The sequence below is a fragment of the Mustela nivalis genome (assembly GCF_964662115.1).
Source record: "Mustela nivalis genome assembly, chromosome: 2".
In the NCBI taxonomy this organism is placed as follows: Eukaryota; Metazoa; Chordata; class Mammalia; order Carnivora; family Mustelidae; genus Mustela; species Mustela nivalis.
Genome location: NC_139021.1, coordinates 134,582,814 through 134,603,351, shown reverse-complemented (window position 1 = coordinate 134,603,351; position 20,538 = coordinate 134,582,814). Strand labels below are relative to the sequence as shown.

The 20,538-nt window shown below is 37.1% G+C and overlaps 1 protein-coding gene across 12 annotated transcripts in view; it reads left to right on the top strand.

Annotated features, from left to right (window-relative positions):
* Positions 1-20,538, top strand: part of CFAP70 (cilia and flagella associated protein 70) — a 113,380-nt gene that overhangs the window by 86,127 nt on the left and 6,715 nt on the right. For 9 of the 12 annotated variants that reach the window (XM_082716711.1, XM_082716706.1, XM_082716713.1 and 6 more), the window contains 4 exons: positions 1,019-1,171; positions 1,696-1,857; positions 4,077-4,166; positions 8,352-8,453. In XM_082716711.1, coding sequence (XP_082572837.1) covers positions 1,019-1,171; positions 1,696-1,857; positions 4,077-4,166; positions 8,352-8,453 — 507 coding nt within the window. The remainder of the gene's footprint in view (positions 1-1,018; positions 1,172-1,695; positions 1,858-4,076; positions 4,167-8,351; positions 8,454-20,538) is intronic. The other 3 variants (XM_082716712.1, XM_082716707.1, XM_082716710.1) reach the window with 2 other exon arrangements.

The following is a 20,538-nucleotide window of genomic DNA, read 5'->3' as shown; positions in this document are numbered from 1 at the left end:
AGAACATCCTGTGTGGTCTACCTACCAAATGGGAAACAAGAAATATTTCCATGAAACAAGTAGTAGGAAAGAGAGCAAGATCCGGGAACCAGGAGAGTTGGCCCTGATCCTGCAGAGTATATGTTCCACCTGGGGGTGGCAAGCTCAAGAAAGGGCAAGAATTATGACCTGACTAGGAGTGGGCCACATTAAACAGGAACTTTTAACACATTAAACATTAATGTGTAGAGAAACAGTATACATTAGAGTAGAGAAATGTGTAGTAGAGAAACATTTCTGTATCGCAGATTAAATAAGTCTCTATCCCCACCACCCCATGCAAAGAGCCAGAAATGTAGGTATGGGAACAGCTCCAGAACCTCCTCCCACTATTTTTCTAAGAAGGTGTAAGTGTTAACAGGAGTTTCTATAGGATAGGCTAAGATGGGAATGGAGGGGAGAAGAAAAGTAGAGCTTCTCCCTCTGCTTAGTAAGTACATCTGACTTTGTTAAATTTGCAAACCTTATATAGAATTAAAAATAAAGAATAGCCCGAAGTATAAAACTGGAAAACATAGAGGAGAGAGTTTGTCAGAAACAAATATGTATGTTTCTAAGATCCTGAGCCTAGAATTTTAGAAAAGGAGGTTTTGCCTCACTAAGTTTCCTCAATAATTGTAGCTTCCTGAAAATGTTAGCTCATGTGTCAGTGGAGTGGTTGATGAAGAGCTTTTGTTTGCTGCATAACATACATGCAAAAATTCATCTAGTTTTTTGACCAGCAAGACCAGTATTTTTCAGTACTGCAGATTTTTATTTGGAAATGTCTGTATTTGGTGACTAGGTGAATAGTGAGTAATGGAACCATGATGTGCTGAATCTTTATAATTCACCTCTAACCTTTTGAAGTTGGTAATCATTTCATTCTATAATATGTTTCTTATTCATTATTATCTGGCATAATATTCAGCTGCAAGAGCTATGGAACTGACACAATGCAGCTATTATATACTCCTTATAATCTGGTTTTTCCTCATAGTATGTGCACAGAGTGCTTGCACATGAGCTGTTATGCCCTCAAGGAGGCCCCAGCTGCGAGTATTACTTGGTGCTGGCCCAGACACACCTTCTCAAGAAGGACTTTGCCAAGGCAGAGGAATACCTTCAACACGCAGCCCAGATGGACTACTTGGTAATAACTTTTTCTGGAACCTCTTGAGTATAGTTTGGGGGAGGGGCAAGCAGGCTTTCTTAAAGGTGATGATGCCATATCACAGGTAGATTTCTAGTTACTAGAGGTGGAGGTCTTCAACTTCCAGTAAACTCATCTATTTCCTTCCATTTGTTTTTCTCAAGCAGTTATGAGTTTTGCAAAGGGCAGAGAAAAGGATAAGGATAGCTCTTTAGCTGATAATTGATCTGTTTTATATTTTCTGGATTTCTTCTTTTTTTCTCACTGTGAACATTCTCTTGGTTATGTTTGAATGTTTTCTTAATATTTACCCCAAAGACAAAATAGTTTTGAAAAATGCAAGAAAGAAATGAGGGAGCAGACCTAGAAAAATACCTCCCAGTGCAACTAAATGGTCCTTTTTCTAACAGTGCTATTAGAAAAAGAAGAAGGACTTAGTCTAATTTTAAATGTTAAACAAAGATCATTACTGGACTTTTAAATACCACCTCATCCCAAGTACTACTTGTTCTTTACCTTCTCAGAACCCTAATGTCTGGGGCGTGAAGGGCCATCTCTATTTTCTAAGTGGAAATCATGCTGAGGCCAAGGCATGCTATGAGCGAACCATTAGTTTTGTAGTGGATGCTTCTGAGATGCACTTCATCTTCCTGCGACTGGGACACATCTATCTGGAAGAGAAAGAGGTGAGGGACACAGGATGGAGAGTAACCATGTAAAAAAATCAGGTCATGGTCAGGACCTGAATTCAGTTCAAACATCAACATACATCTGTGTGGACCCAACACAGTAATATCATATTGATACTTTTATATCCAAAGATAAAGTGACTTGACCAACATTAGATAAACTAGTAATTAATAGAAGTAGGATTCAAATCCAGGCGGTCTAATATTGGAGTCTGTGGTTTTAACCATTATGATAACTAAAAAGTTGCGTAGAACCCAATAAATGTTATCATAGTTAATATTTCAGGTAACTTTCTTTTATTAGCAGTAGTTGAACATTCTTAGCTTGATTTACCTAATGGAAAATGTCAAAAGAACTTCTTCAACCTTCTTCCTCAACATGAAGTTTTATATTTAATTCAGCTAAGGCTAACTCCATTCCACAGGGAACTCTAACATGACTCCTTTGTAATTACTCTCCATATTTTAGGAATCACCCCCAAGATCTTCTAAAAGAAATTTTGGGGGCACCTGGGTGGCTCAGTGGGTTAAGCCTCTGCCTCTGGCTCAGGTCATGATCTCAGGGCCCTGGGATTGAGCCCCGAATTGGGCTCTCTACTCAGCAGGGAGCCTGCTTCCCCACCACCCCCCACCACGCCCTGCCTGCCTCTCTGCCTACTTGTGATCTCTCTCTGTGTCAAAAAAATAAATAAAATCTTAAAGGAAAAAAGAAACTTTCTGTTATGGAAAATTTCAAATACACACAAAGTATGGGGCACCTTGGTGGCTCAATCAGTTAAGCACCCAGCTCTCCATCTCAGCTCAAGTCTTGATCTCAAGGTTGTGAGTTCATCCCCTGCACTGGGCTCCTTGCTGGATGTGGAGCCTACTTAAACAAACAAACAAAAAAACAAACAAAAAACACAAATAAATACTAAGTAGACAGAATAGTAGAAATGAACCAATGTGGACCCATCATCTTATATCAACAATTATCAACTCTCTGCCTTTTGACATTGGGCTTTTGTTTTGACTTCATTCTATTTCTACCCCTAGAACACCCAATTATCTCTCTATTTAAAATAAAGGGACGCCTGGGTGGCTCAGTGAGTTAAGTGTCTGCCTTCAGCTCAGGTCATGATCCCAGGGTCCCAGGATCAAATCCTGCATTGGACTCCCTGCTCAGCATGGAGTCTGCTTCTTCCTTTGGCTCCCCGCTGATTGTGCCTTCTCTTTCTCTGACAAATAAATAAATAAAATCTTTATAAAATAAAACAACAGCAGCAACAAGAAGTTGTGATACCTTATAATTTAAGTATGAAGGCCCCCATTAGACATAAGGGAAAAAAAAATCATTATCCCACTGCAGTGAAATAAATAAGAAGTTTTCTTTCTGACCTCATTGCAAGCTACATCTGAACCAAGCTTCTGACTTAAATAGTCAACTAGGCAAGCAATTTCACTGGGCAAGCAACTCTTAGGCTATTTGCTGAGGCTTACCTATAGTTACGTCTCTCATATTGGAGATGGGAGATAAGAAGAGGTATAATTCTTTTGGAAGTTTGTTTCTTGAGTTTTTCTGAATGTTTCCTGTATTACTCAGCACTAAAAAGAAATAAGCTAGCATACCATGAGGAAACATAAAGGTAGCTAAAATACATATTGCTAAATCAAAGTAGACAGTCTGAGAAGGCTACCTACTGTGTGATTCCAATTGTATGACATTCTGGAAAAGGCATAACTATGGAAACAGTAAAGAGATCAGTGGTTTTGGGGGGTGGGGGAAGGGAAGTGATGAACAGATGAAGGACAGAGGATTTTTAGGGCTGTGAAAGTACTCTAATAATGGATGCATGTCATTATACATTTGTCCAAACCTATGGAATGTATAATACCAAATATGACTGTGGACTTTAGGTAATGATGATGTATCCATGTAGTTTCATCAGTTGTAACAAAGGTACCACCCTGTTGGAGGATGTTGATAATGGGAGAGGCTATCATGTGTAGCAGCAGGGAGTGTATGAGAAATTGCTATACTTTCCTCTTAGTTTTGCTGTGAACCTAAAGCTGCTCTTAAAAAAAACCTGTATCTTAAAAAAAACAAACACAATTTAAGGGCTCATTTAACTCAGATTGGTCTTGAGTACAACTACAGAAGCCCTATGACTATCCTAGCAATATAGCATTTGAAACTTCCAGAAGAACAATAGCTTAGTGGTGCTTTCTTTCTACAGTATGAAAAGGCAAAGAAAACCTACATGCAAGCCTGTAAGAGATCACCTTCATGCCTTACCTGGCTAGGACTGGGAATAGCCTGTTATCGGGTAAGAGGATAAAGGCTTGAGACTAGGCCTGTGAATATAGCTGACCTTGATTCCTTGGGCTTCTAAGCATCCCGGGAGTTTGATATGATGGTGAAAAAAGTTACTTTTCAAAGGTATTCAGTAAATAAAAAGTCAATCCATACTGTAAAAATAAAAGTCTTCAAAATCCCACAAAAATCTGAACCAGGAAGCTATATAATAAAAAAAACTTTAAGTTACTTGGTACAGAAGCTCATAATTTTATGATGTTATTTGTAAGGGAAAAAATGATATGATAAATGAAGAATTTACTCGATTAAAGAAATTTATTGATGCTTATTAAGCTCTGTGGCCCTTCTGTTTCCAGGAGGAGCTGCTTTAGCTTCTGGGAGATCTTTTGCTCCCCACCCCTAAAAACTCTCTAGCCACCCTTTCCTCTGTTCTTACAATCTTTGAAAGAGTCATGCAATGTGTTGTTCATGTCCAATTTCTTCAATGTATTCTTTTTTCTTTTTTCTTGTGTTATGTTCGTCACCATACAGTATTCTTGATGCTAACCTCTCATTTTCTCCCTAGTACCGTATTCTCTTCATTTTGTCTTTTTCTTTGGATTATATTTTTAACCTTTCCTTCTCAAACAGTTCTTTCACCATTTTCCCCCCTTTTTATTATACAACAGTGGTAACAGCCAAATGAGTTGCCTGTATTCCCTGCCTCCTCTTCCTTATTGCTGTTCTTTTTTAACTATAAAGGTGATACATGTTCATTATACAAAATTTAGAAGATAGAAAATATAAAGAAAACTTAAAAGTATCCATAATCCAACCACTCATTGATAACTACTATTAACATTTGAATGCATTTCCTGCAGCCTTCTTCATACATATATGAAAGCGATTTTAATGTATAAAACTGTAAATAATATATTTACTGCTTTTTAATATTCTTTCTACTTAAGCAGTATAGCACTGATATCTTTTTGCATCACCAAATAGTCTAAAACATTATTTCTGATGCCTTCATTGTGTTCCCTGATTTGGATGTGTAAGTGAATTGACAATGTAGTATTTCATACTAACCAGGACACTTCAGAGGATGGAAAGGGTGCTATTAATAATTACACTGGGACACAGGGACTGTCCCAGGTCAACTGGGACATATGATCATTTTTACAAAGGCTGTGTGCTCCCCTGTTCTACCTTCTCAGAAAGAATATAAAACATAGCTGTTAGAAAATTGATAACACTGTCAAAAGTACCAGAAACTAGCTCTACAGACTATTCAACATAAGTCATGCTTCTGCTTGTTTTGAGTACTTTAAATAATATTTTCATTGAGATAGAAACTAAAAACAAAACAAAAATCTTTTTTTTTAACTTTGTGTAAGTTTTTATTAAATTACCAATTAGGGACCCCCCTCCACACACACACAATGTGAACTTTCCGATCCAACGTACAAAATAGAAATCTTAATAAAAGATTAAATTAAACCTCACCACTAAGATGTCCAAGTAATCCCTATTCCCCATAAGTATTTTAGTCATACTATACCTATGTGTGGATATATCATAATTTTTTTGACCAATCACTCATTATTGGGCATGTTGTTAGTTTCTACTATTACACTATTGTAGATGAAACTGAGATAAACATTCTTGTACATAAATCTCTGTGCTTAATTCTTTTTATTTCCTTAGGATATATCCTTAATGTAGAAAAATTTTAAAGTCTTTAAATTATAGTGTCAATTTGCCTTCTAGAAAGAGTGTATACTGATTTATACCTTTCCAGGAGGTATGAGAGCACATTTCACTGTTACCTCATCAACAATGGGCATTATCATTTGCCAATGCGATCGATACCTTAATTTGCATTTTTATCAATAATGAGGTTGAAATATGGGATAAACATATCTTTTTACTTGTGAATTATCTGCTCAGATCCCATGTCCCATTTACCTTTCATTTCATTACTATCAGGCATACTACTTTACCACTTTACCCTTATCACCTTACTGTCCCTTCTGACAGAAGTTCCCTTAATATCCTAATTGCTAAATGCCATAGATACTTAGATGAATTTCTGGCACTTAACCCTGTTGACTGCTTTCTTCCTGAAGTCCTCTCCTCCCTTGACTTCCACAATACTTCATTCATATCCTTCCAGTTCTATGCCTTCTTCTCTGATACCTTTCTCGGCCTTTTTTGTCAGCTCCCACTCTTTTACCTACCATAATTGTTGGGTCCTCCCAGGTTCTACAGTCAGCTCTCTTGTCCTGTCAGCACATTTATTTACCCTAAGGAAAAAATACATCTACCCCAGTGGCCTAAACTACCACTTGTGCCCTAATGAATTCTAAACCTTTAATGCATAACACTTTTCAAGTTCTGACCCTTATATCAAACAGTGTAATGGACAGCTCCATTTTCATGGTTCCCTAGACACCTTAAAATGTGCATATCTGAAATACAACCCAACTTAACCCTGAAGGATTCTCACATTCCTTAAGTCTACACCTTCTCCTATATTCTGTGTCTTGGTATATGGAGCTGTAATGAACCTGATCAACCAAGCCAGAAACTTAAAAGGTATCCTAGCCTACTTCTCCTGTTACTTTTAATTAGGCATCAAATATCCTATTGATTTTGTCTCTTCAATGTCTCTTGAGTCTCTTGTCTCCTCTCCATCCTATTTTTATAGCTCCAATTCAAGCCTCATACCTTCTGCTGCTAGCATGATCTCTTGTCCTACCTTAATCCATCTCCCACATTGTTATCAAAGTGGTCTTTAAAATATGCAAATATTGTGTTACTCCCCTACATAAACTCTTCAATGGCTACCCCTTGTTTCAGAATAAAATTCACATTCCTTTGAATGAACATATATCATCTGGTGCTTAACTCTTTAGTTTTATCACTTACTTTATTCTCCCTGATCTCTCTCTCTTTTCTCCAGCCCCACATGCGTACTTAAGATTGTTTCCTGACCACACCACACTCTCTTGTGCCTCCAGGCCTTCGTATATGATACTCTTTTTCCTGGAAATGCCTTTCTTCACCTTGTATAGCTAATAGACTCCTATTTATCCTTTAGGACTCACTTTAGTAATATTTCCTCTCAGAAGCTATCCTTTAATTTCAGGGTGCAATTATTCCCATTTTCCTGTGTCCCTCCACTAGATCTATATATGCTTTTATTATAGAAATGTTTACTCTGTATTGGAACTATTTATGTTTGGATTTTCATTTTTTTTTTTTTTTTACTTATCTGTCAGTGAACTCTTTGAGAGGTTGTATTTTTTCATTTTATTCACACTACCTAGCATACTACCTGTCACAGAATAAATCCTTAGCAAGTATAATTGATTAATTACACTGATTGAATGAAATTGGTTGAATAATGAATCAATACACTGATTGAATATTGAATCAATATCTTAAAAACATTTAAACTGTGGACCAAAGTATGGGCAATGCTTAAAGGCCATTCTTCATTGCCTAGAAACTCATAGTTTCCTTTTCAAAACAGAAAAATGAAGAGGTACTATATTGGTGAAAGGAGTGCCTTGTTTCTTCCTTAGGTGATCTTTCGGAAGATTTTAGAAAGCAAACTCACTTTTAGGAAGGAGCAATGATATCCGTATGTCCAGAGCTCAGAGAGCATTTTAGAGCCTGAATATTATATTGATTGCTCAAGATCATATTAATAATAACTAATATTAGTATTTTGACAGGTTAATAGGACTTTAACCTTAAGAAAGGGATTCACAATGTAAAGGAAAAAACAACAGGTATCTGACATCCTACTGTGTGGGGGGAAATCATATAATGATGCAGGCACAGTAGTGAATACTTCTGGTTTTTCAATCCTGACACCTGAACCTCCATGGTTCATGGATGCCCTGATGGAATTGCTGTAGAGGGAAGGAGGAAGAGAGGGGTGTAAATTGAAAGCCTAACAGGCAGGACTCCAGATTTCTCACTTGCCTGTTTAATCCAAACAGTTCTTCTTTTAACAGGTTCATATATTGGGCTACAACATACAATTTTGTTTGAAGAGTTCTGAGCTGAAAATTTTAAAGGAGAAAACTGTTTGTATAGGTCACATTACCAATGTTATTTGGACATAATGTTTTCAACTAAACTGACTCCAGCTGGCTTAAGGGAAAACTGCTCTGATTTAACACACTTTTCTTTTTCTGTCAAGCTGGAGGAGATCACAGAGGCTGAGGATGCTCTCTCTGAAGCCAATGCGTTGAACAACTACAATGCTGAAGTATGGGCATATCTGGCTCTGGTCAGCCTGAAAGTGAGTGTTTGTTAACCCTACACAGTGCCCTTTTAGGGCAAAGATGTAAGGAAGTGAGTAAGGCAAGAGATAGGTAGATGGCCATTAATACATGGTAGTTGAGGTTTAATGAGCTTCAGATTTGGTCATTATACTGATGAGGAAGGAGAGGTCCAGTCTGAGAAGCTGCTACTTGGAATGTGCTTACAAAATCGGTTATATGGGTCGCCTGGGTGGCTCAGTGGGTTAAACCTCTACCTTCGGCTCAGGTCATGATCTCAGGGTCCTGGGATTGAGCCCCGCATCGGGCTCTCTGCTCAGCAGTGAGCCTGCTTCCCCTTCTCTCTGCCTGCCTCTCTGCCTGCTTGTGATCTCTCTCTCTCTCTCTCTGTGAAATAAATAAATAAATAATCTTAAAAAAAAGAAAGAAAATCGGTTATACACTTACATGTATTTGTCTGGAAGGGAGAATCTAAAAATGAAAGCAAGCCATTTGGACTTGTTGGTCACAGGTGAGCAGGAGTGGGGTGGGCCAGGGCTAATCGCCAGCCAGGGTTCTGGGTTAGGTGGCTTCCCTGTGATACTTTCAAGTGGCTCTGCAGGCCCCAAGTAGGGTACACTAACTAAGCCCAGTCCTGCATACCCCCTTCCTCAAGATGAATGATGTGGTAATCAGAGTCTGGTCTAGGACTTGGGTTAGCAAAGATAAATGGGGAGCCATCAAGCAGTGATTGATGGTGCAGTGGGATGGTAGATCATGTTAGGGGGCAATGAGCTGTTTGTTCGACAGGTCTCTTGACCTGCCTGAGCTCTCAAGCCTGGGACACTGGTATGCATTCCTTGTATAGTCATTCAAATTATGCTCTGGATCTACAAAAAATTCATATGTATACTCTGATTTCCCTCTTTATTAGTTATGTATAGCTTAGAAAAGCTATATAAGAATCCACTGATAAAAACAAAGGTGGACTAGGAGCACCTGGGTGGCTCAGTTGTTTGTGTCTGACTCTTGGTTTTGGCTCAGATCATGATCTAAAGGTCATGATCTCAAGGTTGTAGGATCTAGCCCCATGTAGGGCTCCTCATTCAGTGGGGAGTCTGCTTGAGATTCTTTCTCCCTCTCCCTTTGTTTCTCTGCCTCCCCCACTCACTCCATCTCTTTCTAAAATAAATAAATAAATAAATAAATCTTTAAAGAAATAAATAAAGGTGACTATAAAGATGCAAACAGAAATAGTTTGCCAACAAACATAAATGGATTATTCAAAAATCTCCTGTAGACTAGAATGGTTTTCCCCAGAGAGCCATTGTTTTTAAAATGGGCCCAATAGCTACAAAGCATCTTCTTTTTTAAAAAAATTTTTTATTGTGTTATGTTAGTCATCATACAGTATATCATTAGTTTTTGATGTAGTGTTCCATGGTTCATTGTTTCCATATAACACCCAGTGTTCCATGCAATCCATACCCTCCTTAATACCCAACACCAGGCTCTTCCATCCCCCTTCTAAAACCCTCCCTTTGTTTACTGGAGTCCATAGTCTGTCATGGTTTGTCTCCTACTCCTATTTCTCCCACTTCATTTCTCCCTTCTCCTAATGTACAAAGCATCTTCTTTATAATTGTGTGTGTTTTTATTTCCTAACAGGCCAGAATATGGGAGAGATAATTTAGATATTTACCTGATACGAATCAGGAAATACATGTTATTTATATTTAAATTATATTTAGTTATATTTACTAACCTCCTTCCTGAATTCTTTTTTCATTAGTTTTCATTTCAAAAAAATAAATACACTTTTTAAATGGGAATATTCTTGTATCAAAATATAAGCAAGGTCAAAGACCATCAAAAGAGATGCTCCACTAGCCTTCCTAAAACATTCCTTCTTGTTAAACTGTTGGCTGAGGGTGCTTATCCTTGACATTTATGAGAGATTAGGTAGGGTGTATTGTGGGAGTTTGTGATAACTCCTTTACCTATAGAACATAACTCTCCCATACTTAAATAACTTGGCTAAATAACTTGTACATCAGCTTAAGATCAAATGTGGAATAACAAGAGTGGCTTTCAGTTTTCCAATGGCCAATATAACATTAAACTGACAGAGAGAATTATGACTGTAAGAGAAATGAACAGGGGCGCCTGGGTGGCTCAGTGGGTTAAGCCGCTGCCTTCGGCTCAGGTCATGATCTCAGGGTCCTGGGATCGAGTCCCGCATCGGGCTCTCTGCTCAGCAGGGAGCCTGCTTCCCCCTCTCTCTCTTTCTCTGCCTGCCTCTCCGTCTACTTGTGATCTCTCTCTGTCAAATAAATAAATAAAATCTTTAAAAAAAAAGAGAGAGAAATGAACAAAAAAAAATGACCACATTTTATCTTTGGAATAAATATCTTGAGAGATACCTGGGTTTTTACCCCAACTCTGCCACAACTAGCTCTCGGATTCTAGGTAAGTCACTTAAACTTGCCGGACCTCGATTTCTTCATTTTTTATTTTATTTTGAAGATTTTATTTATTTACTTAACACAGAGAGAGATCACAAGTAGGCAGAGAGGCAGGCAGAGAGAGAGGGGGAAGCAGGCTCCCTGATGAGCAGAGAACCCAAGCAGGGCTTGATCCCAGAACCCTGAGATCATGACCTGAGCGGTAGGCAGAGACTTAACCCACACAGAGCCACACAGGTGCCCCGATTTCTTCATCTTTTAACTCAAAGGGTTAAATGGACGATTTTGGTATACTTCCCATAGAAACTGCTATATTAAATAGGAAAAAAATTAAGGCTATGTAAGATTTGAATAAAAACAATTAACAAGATTGAACTCAAACACCAATATAGAATACTGCACTTAACAATTAGAGAATATGTATTCTTTGCAAGTACGAATGAATTGTTCATAAAACTTGACCATATACTAGACTACAAAGAGAGATTCAACAAATGCATATAGATAACACTACAGTGAAATTATAAGTAAACAATTATATGATAGGCCAGATTGGGGCACTGGGTGGCTCATTGGGTGAAGCATCTGCATTCAACTCAGGGCATGATCCCTGGGATTGAGCCCCACATTGGTCTCCCTGCTCAGCAGTGAGTCTGTTTCTCCCTCTCCCTCTGCCCCTCCCCCTGCTTGTGCTCACACACTCTCTCTCTCAAATAAATAAATAAAACCTTTTTAAAAAAAGATAGGCCAGATGACATAGATATGTTTATAAACTTGAATTCATACTTGTAATTAATTCATAAGTCAAGGAGCAAATCATATGACAATTTCTTGTGGAAGGTAGAATTCTAAAGATGACCCTCCCCCCTCCACTAATATTATTCCATCAAATACATCTATGAGTATTGCTGTCAAGGGAATTTGCAGATGTAATGAAAGTTGCAAATCAGTTGCCCTTAAAATACAGAGATTATCTAAGTGGGCCTGTACCAATCAGGTGACTCTTAAAAAGCAGAGTTTTTTCTGGCTGGGGGCAGATGGGGAAGTCATAGAAATGCAAAGCACAAGAAAGATTCAACACACAATTGCTGGCTTGAGGATGGAGAGGGGCCACATACCAAGGAATGTGGATTGCCTCTAGAAGCTAAAAGTACTCCCTACTCACAACCAACAAGGAAATGGGGGACCTCCATCCCACAAATACAAGATTGAATTCTGCCAGTAGCCTGTATATGCTTGGAAATAGATTCCAGGTAAGTACTCAGCTCTGCAGACACCTTGATTTTGGCCTTGTGAATCATACCAGACCCTGACCTATGGAAACTGAGGTGTTAAATATGTATTGTTTTAAGCCACTAGGTTTGTTGTAATTAGTTACACTGCAGTATAAAACTAATACAGGCCTCCCAGTAGATTCACCCCCCCATTTTTAAAAAGATTTTATTTATTTGAGAGAGAAAGAGAGAGAGCATGCACACAAGGTGAGGGATGGGGGGTGGTTAGAAAGGGAGAAGATGACTTACTGCTGAGTGCAGAGCCAGACACGCAGAGCCAGATGCAGGACTTCATCCCAGGACTCTGGGATCATTGCATGAGCCAGTCAAATGCTTCCCACTGAGCCACCCAGGTGCCCCGATTTTTTCCCCCCAGTTTTATTGAGAAATCATCAACACATATTCTGGTGAATTTTTATAGTAATGGCCCCCATTTAATTATGCTTTCATGTCCACACCCTTTGCAATGTGATGTTGCCACTTCTCCCATCAAGAGGTGGATTCTCTTCATTTCTTCACCCTTGGGAATCCAAGCTGCACTTTCTTTGACCAGTGGAATATGATACAAGTAATATTGGATGAATTCTCAGAGTCTAGGTCTGTAGAAGCTCTGCAGCTACTGTTCTTGTTCCTTTAAAGTCCTGGGATCATCAGCGGTGAAGAAGCCCAGTTAGCCTATAGGAGGCTCAAAGTCCGCCTGAAGTAGAACTGAACCATCCCAACCAATAACTAACCTCTATTTGAGTGAGGCCACCTAAGACCTTCGCGCCTCCAGCCAAGTTTTCAGAAGACTAGATCTGCATGAGTGATTTCAGGAAAAGCCAGCAGAAGAAAGGTTCATATTGCCCAGAGAATTGTGAGAAATAATACATTGTGTTTTTTTTTTTCAACAAAACAAAGCTTATACTTCTTTCTTTTTCTTTTTCTTTTTTTTTTAAATATAATTTTTTATTTTTTATAAACATATATTTTTATCCCCAGGGGTACAGGTCTGTGAATCACAAAGACAACTATCATATGATCTCCCTGATATGAGGAAGTGGTGATGCAACATGGGGGCTTAAGTGGGTAGGAGAAGAATAAATACATTGTGTTTTAAGCCATTAAGTTTTAGGGTAACTTTTACATTTCAATAGATAATTAAAATGGGAATGAAAAAACAAAATCACTAAACTTTGGAATTATGGGATATAATTAAAGCAATATGGAGAAGATAATATATAGCCTTAAATACATATATTAGAAGGTTGAAAAATCAACAAATTAAGCATTTAAATCAAGAAATTAGTGAAGAACAAAGAAGGGATAATCAAGAAAATAAGGAGTAGATACTTAAAACTAATATAATGTTATATGTCAATTATATCTCAATAAAAATACAAGGAAAGAAAAAAAGAGTAGAAGTAAATGAAATTTAAAACAAGGACATAATGGAATTAACAATATCATAAACTGTTTTTTTAAAACTGGTAATTAGACAAAGCTCTGTGTGACTGATTAAGGATTTTAAAAAAGAAAGAAGGCATAAATAATGAATTTTAGCAGTAAAATGGAAACTGAACTGCAGAAAATCAGCGAAAATTCAACCCATTCATGATTCTTAAAAAAGCAAACTAGCTTTTTCTAAAACCTAAAAATGCGTCTTTTAAAATCTATGCTATGAAGGGCGCCTGGGTGTCTCAGGGCGTTAAAACTTCTGCCTTCGGCTCAGGTCATGATCCCAGGTTCCTGGGATGGAGCCCTGCATTGGGCTCTCTGCTCAGTGGGGAGCCTGCTTCCTCCTCTCTGCCTGCCTCTCTGCCTACTTGTGATCTCTGCCTAATAAATAAATAAATAAATACCTTTAAAACAAAAATCTACACTATGATATGAAATGGTGGAAAGTTAGAAACATTTCTTTTTTAATTTTTTAAAGTGATGTAGTTTATTTTTTATTTTTTAGTATTTTGATATTTTTGTTTTTAAATTAACAACATATACTGTATTATTGGTTTCAGAGGTACAGGTCTGTGATTCATCAGTCTTATACACTACCCAGTGGTCATTGCATCACATATCCTCCTTAATGTCCATCACCCAGTTACCCCATCCCTCCACCCCCCTTTCCTCCAGGAACCCTCAGTTTGTTTCCTATGATTAAGGAAACTTAATAAACTCTTATGGTTTATCTCACCCTCTGGTTTCATCTTGTTTTATTTTTTCTTCTCTTCTTCTGGCTTGATGATTACAGTTTTGTAATAGTGCTTGAAGTCTGGTGTGATGCCACCAGTTTTGTGGGGCTTTTTTTCTTTCTTTCTTTTTCAACATTCCTTTGGCTATTCAGGACTTTTCTGATTCCATAGAAATTTTAGGATTATTTGTTCCAGCTGTGTGAAAAACGTTGGTGTTATTTTGATAGGGATCTCATTGAATGTGTATAGCATAGACATTTTAACAATATTAGTTCTTCCAGTCCATGAGCATGGAATGTTTTTCCATTTCTTTGTGTCTTCCTCAATTTCTTTCTTGAGCATTCTATAGTTTTCTGAGTACAGATCCTTTGCCCCTTTGATTAGGTTTATTCCTTGGTTTTGGGTGTATTTGTAAATGGGATCAGCTCCCTAATTTCTCTCTCATTGGTCTCATTGTCAGTGTATAGAAATACAACTGATTTCTGTGCATTGATTTTATACCTTGACACTTTGCTGAGTTCCTGTATGAGTTCTAGCAATTTTCGGGTGGAGTCTTTAAGATTTTTCACATAGAATATCATGCCATCTGCAAAGAGTGAGAGTTTGACTTCTTATTTGTTCATTCAAATGCCTTGCTGTGGCTAGGACTTCCAGTACTATGTTGAACAGCAGTGGTGATAATGGACATCCTTGCTGTGTTCCTATCCTTAGAGGAAAAGCTCTCAGTTTTTCACTATTCAGAATTATATTTGCTGTGGGCTTTACATACATTGCTTTTATGATACTGAGGTATGTTCCCTCTATCCCTGCACTGTGAAGAGTTTTAATCAATAAAGGATGCTATACTCTGTCAAATGCTTTTTCTGCATCTATTGAGAGGATATATGGTTCTTATCCCTTCTTTTATTTATGTAATGTATCACACTGATTTGCAAATGTTGAACCACCCTTGCATTCCAGGAATAAATCCCACTTGGTCCTGGTGAATAATCCTTTTAATGTGCTTTGGATCCTTTTAACTACTATTTTCGTTAGAATATTTGCATCCATGTTCATCAGGGATATTGGTCTGTAATCCTCCTGTTTGGTGGGTCTTTGATTTTTGGATCAAGGTAATGATGGCCTCATGGAAAGAATTCGTAAGTTTTTCTTCCATTTCTATTGAGACAACTTCTGAAGAATAAGTATTATTTCTTCTTTAAATGTTTGATAAAATTCCCCTGGGAAACCATCCAGCCCTGGGCTTTTGTTTTTTGGGAGATTTTTGAATACTGCTTCAATTTCCTTGCTGGTTGTGAGTCTATTCAGGTTTTCCATTTCTCTCTGTTTTAGTTTTGGTAGTTTACATGTCTCTAGGAATGCATCCAATTGCAATTGCTAGCAATTCTTTCAAATTGCTGAATTCTTGAGACCAGACGAAATTAAAGTCTCCTACTCCTCTGACATCTTGAACTCCTAAGAGAGGTTTATGCCTGGCCTCAAAGCTTCAAATGAAAGGCTGACTTTCCCATTATGGCATATTTGCAACTGGTGACCTTAAGTTGAAGCCAGTGTTCATTTACCATTCTGAAAATCCGAGGTCCCTTAAAAATTATGCTGTGTCTACTCTGCCTGTGCTCTACAAATGGAACAACAAAGTCTGGATGATATCTGTTTACAATAGAGTTTACTGAATATTTTAAGAACACTGTTGAGACCTATTACTCAGAAAAAAAATTCCTTTCAAAATATTACTGCTCATTGATAATGCACCTGGTCACCCAAGAGCTCTGATGGAGATATACAATAAGATTATTTTTTATTCCTGCTAACACAACATCCTTTCTGTGGATGTTGAAGGAGTCACTTTAACTTTCAAGCCTTATCATTTAAGCAATTCAGTTTGTAAGGCTAAAGATGCCATAGATAGTGGATTCTCTGATAGACCTGGGCAAAGTAAATTGAAAACCTTCTGGAATCTAGTATTCAACATCCTCAATTTCATTAAAAACATTAGTGATTCATATGAAGATCAAATGTCAACAATTTCAAAGGTTTAGAAGTTGACCACAGCCCTTATAGCTGATTTTGAGGGGTTAAAGTCTTCACTGGAGGAAGAAAATGCAGATTTGGTGGAAATAGCAAGAGAACTAAAATTAGAAATGGAGCCTAAAGATGTGATTGAATTGTTGTAATCTCATAAAGAAAACTTTCGGGGCGCCTGGGTGACTCAGTGGGTTAAAGCTTCTGCCTTCAGCTCAGGTCATGATCCCGGGGTCCTGGGATCAAGCCCCACGTTGGGCTTTCTGCTCAGTGGGGAGCCTGCTTCTTCCTCTCTCTGCCTGCCTCTCTGCCTACTTGTGGTCTCTGTCTGTCAAATAAATAAATAAAATCTTAAAGAAAAAGAAAGAAAACTTTCACAGATGAGTTGCTTCTTATGAATGAGCAAAGGAAGTGGTTTTTGAAATGAAATCTACTCTGGTGAAGATGCTGTGAGGGTAGTTGAAATAACAACAGAGGATTTAGAATATTATATAAATTTAGTTGATAAAGCATTGGCAGGGTTTGAGAGGATTGATTTAAATTTTGAAAGATGTTGTACTATGGGTAAAATGCCATCAAACCGCACTGCATACTACAGAGAAATCATTCATGAAAGGTTGAGTCAATTGATGTGGCAAACTTCATCACTGTCTTATGTTAAGAAATTGACACAGCCACACCAAACTTCACCAACCTTCACTTTGATCAGTTAGCAGCCATCAACATTAAGGCAAGACCCTCTACCAGCAAAAAGATTACAACTCACTGAAAGCTCAGATGATGGTTAACATTTTTTTATCAATAAAGTATTTTAAATTAAGGTACATACATTGTTTTTTAAAATGTGACTATTATTGCTCACTTAATAGACTACTGTAGAGTGTAAACATAACTTGTATATGTACTGGGGAACAAAAAGATTCATTTGACTTGGTTTATTATAATATTTACTTTATTGTGCTGGTCTGGAACAAAACCTGCAATATCTCTGAGGTATCTATGTGGTGATAACACACAAACACACACAAAAGACACTGGAGGAAAAGGATCCTACAAACTGAAAGATGTAATAAAAAGTTTCACTACTAAAAGCATAAACAAAAAAAACAAAGAATGGTGGTTACTGTTGGGGAAAAAGTTGGGGAACAGAGAGGATAGGGACAGGATAGAAGCAAGATCTCTTAATGTATATCTTATTATATCCTTCTGATTTTTTAATAGCGTATATGTCTATCTACTCAGTAAAGTTTAAAGTTTATGTTAATAAAAGATTAATATAATCAACATCATCAAAATAAAATATCATCAGAAACAACCAATTAGAACATCTAACTTAAAAAGTCCTATTTAAGGTCTGTATGGATAAAAGTATAAAACTTTATTGAAATGTATGAAAGAATATCTAGTAGAGATACTATGTTCATGCACAGGAAGTTTCAATAACATGAAGTTGAAAAAAATTCCCAAATATCTGATTTAAATGCAATTCCAATAAAAATAATAACAGGTTTTTTAGGAACTTGATCAAGTAACCCTAAAATTCACTTGCCCAATAAAGACCTAAAAATACCAATGACAATATAGACTAGGTAATAAGGAGTGAAGGTTTTTCTACCAATTACCAAGTCTTATAATGAAGCTCCAATAATTAAAACTCAGTGGCACTAGTGTAGGTATAGATAAGTGGAACATAATTGCTAGACAGAAGTAGACCCACATATATATGGAAACTTAGGTTTTGTTAGATTTTTAATTACTCAAAAATAATTGGGGTTGGGGTGCCTGGGTGGCTCAGTGGGTTAAAGCATCTGCCTTCAGCTCAGGTCATGATCCCAGGCTTCTGGGATCAAGCCCTGCATCGGGTTCTCTGCTCAGTGGGGAGCCTGCTCCTCCCATCCCACTCTCTCTGCCTGCCTCTCTGCCTACTTGTGATCTCTCTGTCAAATAAATAAATAAAATCTTTAAAAAAAATTGGGGTTTCTTAGGAATTTACCCTGAAACTGTTCCTCCAACAACTAAAAAACTACACATGCATAAGATATTGATTATAGTATTATTGTGATTGCAAAATATTGGAAACAACATACATAGGATAGTATTTGAATAAACTATGGTATATCAACATAATGGAGTACTATGCTCCTGAAAGAAATAATGGAGAAGATCTCTATGAAATGATGTGGAGTGATTTCCAGGATAGATTGTTCAGTAAAAACAACAACAACAACAACAAAACCTAAAGTACAAGATTTTCTTTTTTTTATTTTCTTTTTTATTTTTTTCCAAGATTTTCTATAGTATACCACCTTTTGTATAAAAAGGAAGGAAAAAGAAGAAATTATACACAGATTGGCTCATTTGTGCAAAACAAAAAATCAAACAAACAAACAAACAAAAAAACCAACCAAACAAACCACAGGAAGGAAAAACCAGAGATTAATGAGACTGGGTTGTATAGGTCATGGACAGACATAGGGTAGAAGGAAGGTAGAGAATGAGGGGGTGATCCTCTGTACCTCTCTGTTCAGAACTGAATTTTGGAACCATGTTAATGTTTCATTTTTTAAAAAGAAATAAAGTCAGTAGGAAGTGGGAGATTGTATAATATGATAATAACAACAACAAAACAAAACTACTTCCCATGAATAACATAACACTAAAGGTGGGGAAAAGAGAACTAATTCAGTATACTTTTGAAAAACTATTTGAAATATACACTCTCAGACTAAAGAGGAAAAAACCTCTACACAGATATTGGATTTCAGTTAGTAAGCTGCTTTTTTTCAGAGTCATTAGTTAGCAGTTCTAAAATTACTAAGTATTCTATGATTTGGCAAATAAGAGATTATATTGTGGTTAACGGGAGCCAAGTTTCTTATTGTTGGAAGAGTTACAAATATGGAAACCAGGAAGATAGAGTGACTTTGCAGTGGAGGATTAAAATTGAAGATACTGACAAAAGACCATGATTTGATGGATTTTATATTATCTATTTTTTTATATTATCAAATCCATGATTTGATGGATTTTATAATATCTATCTTATAAATAGATATTATATGTAGTTGAGGATGCATGGGTACACCTAATGCTCAGGTCTTGAAAATCTAAAATTGGAGTCCATTAAAAGGAACTAGGGCATTTGTCCAGTTTAAAAAAAAAAATAAAGGAATCGTAGGTTTCTTGGGAATGGCTGGTTCTAGAACTTGGATAGGGAAAGTACAAGATGAAACTGGAATATCTTTTTGAATCAAAGTAAAAAGTGTTCAAAGAAAGATTGAGACATATCAAAAAACACATAGGGAAAAAAGAAAAGACTAAAGGACTTGCATAAAGGGGATCCCCAGTGGCCCTAGTTTACAAATGAGAATCTATGAGCCCACAGTAACATAACTGAACAAATAAATGAATGGTATACAAGAAAGCTTATAGTGGAAGGCCAACTATTAAATGAGTAAGGAATTCAGGAATTAGAAAATCACAATTTGGAAACCACCATAATAATTAATGCAGGGGCGCCTGGGTGGCTCAGTGGGTTAAGCCGCTGCCTTTGGCTCAGGTCATGATCTTGGGGTCCTGGGATCGAGTCCCGCATCGGGCTCTCTGCTCAGTGGAGAGCCTGCTTCCTCCTCTCTCTCTCTCTCTGCCTCTCTGCCTACTTGTGATCTGTCTGTCAAATAAATAAATAAAACCTTTAAAAAATAATAATAATAATTAAAAATGCAGGAAACAGTCATCAATAAATGTTGAAATTATAGATGAATGTTTATGGAGTAAGAAGATATTTACATAGTCTCAAAGTATTTCTCCATGAGATATTTATAAATTACAAAGGGAAGCATAGTAAGGTTATAGTAGAAAAATCTGGCAGATAACAATCTCAACAAATCACCAGTATTACCATCAGCATGTGCCTCCTGATTGGATGCAACACAACAGCATTTTTTATGGCATTCCTGCCAAAAGTTCAGAACCTGATATAATCATGAGGAAACATCAGACAAACACAGATTGAGGAATATTATACAATTATTGTCCTGTATACTCTTCAGAAATGCTAATGTCATGAAATATAGACTCAAGAAATATTCCAGATTAAAAGAAAGGCTGAAGATGAATTTTGAATGCTAGGCATGATGCTAGATTTTATTTTGCTATAAAGGACATTTGTGGAGGGGGGCTCCTGGATGACAT